General features: G+C 42.8%; 1 protein-coding gene across 5 annotated transcripts; it reads right to left on the bottom strand.

Moving 5' to 3' along the window:
* Positions 1-1140: 1140 nt before the first annotated feature.
* Positions 1141-3125, bottom strand: LOC311106631 (prostaglandin E2 receptor EP2 subtype-like). 5 transcript variants are annotated; one of them, XR_014610344.1, is made up of 3 exons: positions 2375-3021; positions 2145-2286; positions 1141-1886 (listed from the first exon to the last, which is right to left on the bottom strand). XR_014610344.1 is itself a non-coding variant. In XM_084149022.1 (3 exons), exons 2-3 carry the CDS (start codon positions 2220-2222, stop codon positions 1572-1574), a joined length of 393 nt encoding a protein of 130 aa, XP_084005148.1. In that variant the 5' UTR covers positions 2223-2286; positions 2741-3125; the 3' UTR covers positions 1141-1571. The 5 variants fall into 5 exon arrangements, 4 of the variants coding, with proteins under 4 accessions (XP_084005148.1, XP_084005147.1, XP_084005146.1 ...); XM_084149022.1 differs by having other exon boundaries at positions 2741-3125; XM_084149021.1 differs by having other exon boundaries at positions 2685-3096.
* Between the last annotated feature and the right edge of the window lie 3471 nt (positions 3126-6596).

Genomic DNA, 6596 nt, shown 5'->3' with positions numbered 1-6596 from the left:
CTAATCAAACTAATCTGAATACGGTGTGTGCGTGCCAAATGACACCCTATTTACTACATATTCCATTATGGGCCCTGGTCAAATGTAATGCACTCTAAAGGGAATAGTATGCCTTCTGGGACGCAGACACCGTCTCCCTCTGACTTCCTGCCTTAAGGGCAATAACACTCTGGTTTAATAGACAACATGGCTATTTCAGTCTTACACAGTCATTCAACCAGATCACTGCCACTGGAAGCCCTGCTGGTCTTTTCCCTCGTGAAGGATGAATATAGATGCAGGGCTTTCGGAATGACTGAAAATCAATAGAACAATGGAAGAGTAGGCACACCTTTGAAGAAAATAACATTAATCTTTTTTTTTTAAAGAAAAGCCGTGTCAGGAAATGAAGGAGAATTACAGGAACACTTGAGTGGCCGTATGTCACAGCCGTAGTTAGGATGACATAACCAAGTCAAAACCTGTCTGTGCAGTGTACATTATGAATAAGACAAGCCAACGCCTTTGTTTGGAACTGAAAGTTACTGGTATGAGTAAGTACTTCAAGCTGAAACCCATCTCATCATCACACATTACAACTAAATCAACGATTGAGTAACTGTTGAGGAATGGCTTAGTGTAAAAGGACAGATTAAAAATTCCAATAAATGTTAAGAATGCCACAGCTGTGTCTAACTTCTCAGGATTGGGGCTGTATAGCGTCCAGCCTTAACAGTTGGTCTGTCGGCTTTCGAGTCCCATGTAGGTGACCTGGCCATCTGTCCTCAACAAGCATGTCTAGTATGCATGCTTCAGTATGTGCATTACAAGAGTATATTAAGAGCAGTGTCCCCCAGTGATCTACCGCACACACTCACATGAATGCAGGCTTATGGCTGTCATCTCACATGGGCCCATATTCACAAAGCCTCTCAGAGTAGAAATGCTGATCTAGGATGAGGTTCACCTTGTCCATGTAATCTTATTCATTATGATCTAAAATGCTAAACTGATCCTGGATCAGCACTCCTTTGCTGTCAGACACCATATGAATACGGGCCCCGACGACAGCTGGGTTTGGGTTCTGATACTGAAACATTGAATGTAAACATTAAATATAATACATGGACATTATATTTGGTTCTCCAATCACAAGACGGCTTAAGATTAGATCATGTTTATTGACCTTCATAAATACAGTAAATACTGGACCCATTTGTCCAGAAGGAGTTCGGGCAAATTAGAATTTCAGTCCTATGAAGTGCTGATCATAAAGCTTGTATATAAATATAATGAAGCAATAAAATAAATAGACACATAATGAATTCTCAAAATGCTAAGTCCTGTTCCAAATCCATATTGTGTGGGTATCACATGTCAGCACTGCATCCGTCCACACCTCTGATCTCTTCCTCAATCTATTCCAACCTCCTGTCATGGGAGGTCAGTAAGTGAAAATGCTGCACTTCACTAAATGTTTATTTGCAAGTACACACTGTGTAAGCGGGTCCCTTCAACCAGTGGATGTCTAGTCTGACAAATCACTTCCTGTGTCCACTTAGGCTCCTGATGGTCCCATTACCATATTGCTTCTAGAGTGGGCCATTGGCCCCCTGGTCCATATGCATGACACAATGTCTCTGTACTTCGTTGTTTTGGAGCTCCATGGGTGGGCTTGGAGGAGAGAGTTTTAGCCCAACGGGGAGAGGCTTTTCCTGGTGGAATGTGGGGGCCTCAGAGGGCTTACACAGTGTCAGCTTCCTCCAGAGGAAGCGCAGCACCGAGGGGCTGAGGATGATGAAGAGCCAGGGGTCGATGATGGAGTTGAAGGACAGCAGGCGGAGAGCAGCAAGATCATTGCCATACCTCGGCTTTGACACGCCCGTGAGGTTGACCAACACATGGAGCTATAGGGGGGACACAAAGAGAGAAAGCATCACAGTCAGTTATTCAGAATTTCAACATCAACAAAATATGGATATCAAGTAAGACAGTGTCATTATGATCTATTACAGGCCATTTTGAACTGTAGCATATCTGAAGAAGAGATGAAGAGATGTTTGGGTTGAGTGAAGGGAGGGAGGACACACACACACACTGCACATTAGACTGTGGATCAATATTTTCAACACTTAGAACAGCCACATCAAAACGAATGCTCTTACCACTAAAGGAAACGAACAGATAACAAAAGCCACCGTTATGAACACCAAAAGCAGAAGATGCTCCACTTCCTCCGTCATGGAGAGGGATCTTTGGTAGAACCGTATCCGTCGCGTAAAACCACCGCGGCGCGCTTTACACCTCCTATACATCATAATTAAGTGGGAGACGACAGATAAGTTACAAACCACCGTGGTCGAAATCATGATGAGAGTCAATGACGCATACACACCGACGTATACTTTTTGTTTGGTCTCGGTTTGGATCATGTCAAAGAAGCACCAAGTCCCCGGACAATATTGAACGTAATCTCCAAAACCCACGAAAGGTGCTAGGCAGAAAAAGATGCAGATCAGGTAGATGAGTGTAATGGTGATGTATCCGCAGCGCTTTCTCAAGTGGCGCTCGTAAAAGTACGGATGTCCAAAGGAGAGGTAGCGCTCCAAAGCCATGGCGCACAGAATGGCCAAAGTGGCGAGGCTTAGAAAAGTCATGCTGAACCCAAAATAGGCGCATACTGCTCCGTTTTTACTCATACCCACCAAGGTCCTGTTTTGTGTATAAGAGGCTAGTACGAGAGGACTGACGGAGAAAGTACCCAGTAGGTCCGTAAACACCATCGCGGTCACCAGCACCTGGAACAGGGATGGACTTTGCCGCCGGCGCCGCATCTCCAAAAGGACCAAGGCGATTAAATTGCCCAGAACTCCCGCCGAGAACATTGCCGCGGACATATAGAGATTTCCGGAAGAGACAGTGACACTGTCACGGCAGGTAATATTATTTTTGTAATCCATAAAAAATTGTCATAACCTACTCCACTAAGCGGTAAGTGCATGACCTGATCAATTGTACTTTTATTCAGATCAGTGCACACAAAGGAGCAATGTCCCCATCCAACTTTTTGAATGACATAAGAAATGCGGTTCATCTCGTGTCAGTAAAAACTCTGATGTCTTTTCAGTCCCACCCACAACTCTCATACACAACCATGTGGTTTCCTGCACTGAGTGTAGTGTGGTCACACACTGGGCACGTTCCTCTGCCAAGGCGTTGCTGACGTATTCCAGATTTTACAACGCATGAGTATAAGTTAATGCAGCGTTCAAAACAACTGGGAGCTCGGAACTCTGAAATCTCCGACTTCCGAGGGTTCAAAACAACTGGGAAATCGAAAAAAATATAAAATTGCTCCAACTGGACAAAATCGATTTGAACAGTCAACCTACTCGGAAACCCAACCCGGAGTTCCCAGTTGTTTTGAACGTGGCATATGACTACTGTCAGCCTGCTCAGACTGAGAAGTGCGCACTACCCATGGTTTCGTTTTTTTATAAGATTGGAAATCCCCTGGGATTTCATTTGCTTTTTGTTTAGGCCCACTATTATAGGTCTGCCTGATAAATGCCACTTTTGTATGTAGCCCTCTTTTGTATAGGCCTAGAGGTCGCTGGTGGAGGCTGATGGCAGGGGCTCATAGTAATGCCCGGAACGCCTGGAACGGAGTTTATGGAACTGTGTCAAACGTCAAACAAATTATTTCCATGTGTTTGATACCATACCATTTATTCCATTCTAGCCATTACTATGAGCCGACATCCCCTCACCAGCCTACTCTTCTTTCAGTGATGTGCTTGTCATGACTCCTGATGAATAAAGATCATGTATAAAGATATTGTAGAAGATAAGGCAGAAAATAATGTATTTAATTTGTATTTATTCATACAAAGCCACATTGAAACACTCCTTGATGAGATCCACAACTAGGGACTTTTCTAAGGCCTTCAAAGGCCTGGAGTTCCTATCGGCTCAAAACGATTCGTTTTAATGTCCTATAGAGCTGGTCTTTCTTTTTAAACAATCTCTATTAAGAGCTGTCATTTAATTGTGAGGAACTGCAGTTTTATCAGATTTTTTTTCTGTTTCGTCCTCTGTTGTGTGAGTGATATTTCTGTTAGAAGATAAGGTAGAAGATAAGGTAGAAGATAAGGTAGACGATAAGGTAGACGATAAGGTAGAAGATAAGGTAGAAGATAAGTTATGCACACATGACTGTAAGTCTCTTTGGATAAAAGTGTCTAGTAAATAACATATATTATTATGATTATTATAGTTATAATTAAATATCTGACAGAGGAGTACCTGCCTAGACAAATGTCTCACCTGTATGGAATGAATCACAGTCATCCCATCTCACTGTGTCCCTCAGGTAAGACTGTCAACCACAGACCATATCAGTTCTATATCTAAACGGTCAACCAATCCATACAAGTGAATCGATCTGTGGCCGTATCAAGCATCAAAGTGCTAATCTAGGATCAATTCTGAGACCCTTAATGAATACAGTTCCAGATAGTTAAAATATATCTGAGGCCTGTTTTTTTGGGACTAAATCCATGATGTATGAATCATGTCCTGTGAGCATGGCGCTTCAAACGCCAGGGTTGTGGGTTCGATTCTCACGGGGGACCAGTATGAAAATGTATGCACTCACTTCTGTAAGTCCCTCTGGATAAGAGCGTCTGCTAAATTACTAAAATGTAAATGTAAGCGCAGAATTCAACTCAGCAGTTGGCTGTTGTTCTAGACTCTTTCCACTAGATGGCGGTCTTAGTCGGGTTATTGTCAACTTCGAGAAACGCTTATGGCTGTTCAGCTTGACTTTACTCAAGATAATAATAAGCCATTTAGCAGACGCTTTTATCCAAAGCGACTTACAGTCAGACAACAAACAGTAAAGACATACAGATACCTTGGACAACTGAAATAGGAAAGGTTATTCTTCAGTGGATATTGATATAGCCTCCAACATGGGCTCGCAGTGCTACAGGGTTATATTAAGTGTATTTTGTGTGTGAGGTGTCATGGTCATTATATTTATTATTTATTTTCTATTTATTTAAGCAGGGAGTCCCATTGAGACCAAGGCCTCTTTTGGAAGTTGATGTACCACGTTACAGTACATTCATCCCTCTGTTGGTGTGATGAACCAATGGGACATGTTGAGTTTCTGACTGAGACTATGAGCCTGGAAGGCAAACAGACATCAAATAAACATGGTAGCATTTAATAACTACTTTTCATTCAGATTTCTCTCTAAGTGCTTTCTCACTCACCCAGAAACCACATAATTCACAGTAATTAAAGAACCACAGTTGGAGAGGAGGGAGGCTCAACCTTTTGTGCTATTTCGTTTTAGCCTCTCAAAATTCTCAATCACACACAACACCGTGGCCTCAAACAGTCTCTCCTTCTCTCCTTTTTGCTTTCATATACAAACACACGTGACAAGTTTTTAGGTTTTCAGTGGGGGGTGTTGGATTATCTGTGAGCGTAACTGGGGACAATTGAGTGGGAGCACGAACAAATAGCGTATACTTTATTGCACTCTGTGGCCTAGCCCAGCGTTGTAGCCCTTGAAAAAACACACATCATTCAACTCATTGAGGGCTTGATGATTAGTTGACAAGCTGAATCAGGTGTGCTTGTCCAGGGTTACAGTAAAAATGTGTACTGTTGGGAGTACTGGAGGAACAGGGTTGGGAAACACTGGCCTAGCCTACTGCAGTAACAGTTGAAAAACAAGGTCACAATATGTCCCTAACCTAGACTACAATCTGGTTAATGCAATCAGTGTACCTACCTGGTTACAGTGCATTCGGAAAGTATTGAGACTATTGACTATGTCCACATTTTGTTACATTACAGCCTTATTCTAAAATGATTAAATGCATTTTCTTTCTCATCAATAAACACACAATACCCCATAATGACAAAGTGAAAACAGGTTTTTAGATTTTTTTGCAAATTTATGATAACCTAAAAACAGAAATACAAGTATTCAGACCCTTTGCTATGAGACTCGAAATTGAGCTCAGGTGCATCCTGTTTCCATTGATCATCCTTAAGATATTTCTACAACTTGATTGGAGTCCACCTGGTGGTAAATTCAATTGATTGGACATGATTTGGAAAGGCACACACCTGTCTATATAAGGTCCCACAGTTGACAGTGCATGTCAGAGCAAAAAACAAGCCATGAGGTCGAAGGAATTGTCCGTAGAGCTCCGAGACAGGATTGTGTTGAGGCACAGATCTGGGGAAGGGTATCAAAAGAATTCTGCAGCATTGAAGGTCCCCAAGAACACAGTAGCCTCCATCATTCTTAAATGGAAGAAATTTGGAACCACCAAGACTCTTCCTAGAGTTGACCGCCCGGCCAAACTGAGCAATCGGGGGAGAAGGGCCTTGGTCAGGCAGGTGACTCTGACAGAGCTTCAGAGTTCCTCTGTGGAGATTGGAGAACCTTCCAGAAGGACAACCATCTCTGCAGCAATCCACCAATCAGGCCTTTATGGTAGAGTGGCCAGACGGAAACCACTCCTCAGTTAAAGGCACATGACAGCCCGCTTGGAGTTTGCCAAAAGGCACCTAAATGACTCTCAGACCATGAG

The sequence above is a fragment of the Coregonus lavaretus genome (assembly GCF_964263955.1).
Source record: "Coregonus lavaretus genome assembly, chromosome: 31".
NCBI classification, from domain to species: Eukaryota; Metazoa; Chordata; class Actinopteri; order Salmoniformes; family Salmonidae; genus Coregonus; species Coregonus lavaretus.
Note: the sequence above shows the minus strand (reverse complement) of the source record. Positions and strands in the feature narration are given on the sequence as shown.

Bases quoted from the DNA above. Each gene is read 5' to 3' on its own strand.
- LOC311106631 (XM_084149019.1), bottom strand. From the start codon at position 2,939: ATGGATTACAAAAATAATATTACCTGCCGTGACAGTGTCACTGTCTCT. The intron at 1,887-2,144 runs GTAAGAGCATTC...TCCCCCCTATAG, and splicing joins TCTGTTCGTTTCCTTTAGTG to CTCCATGTGTTGGTCAACCT.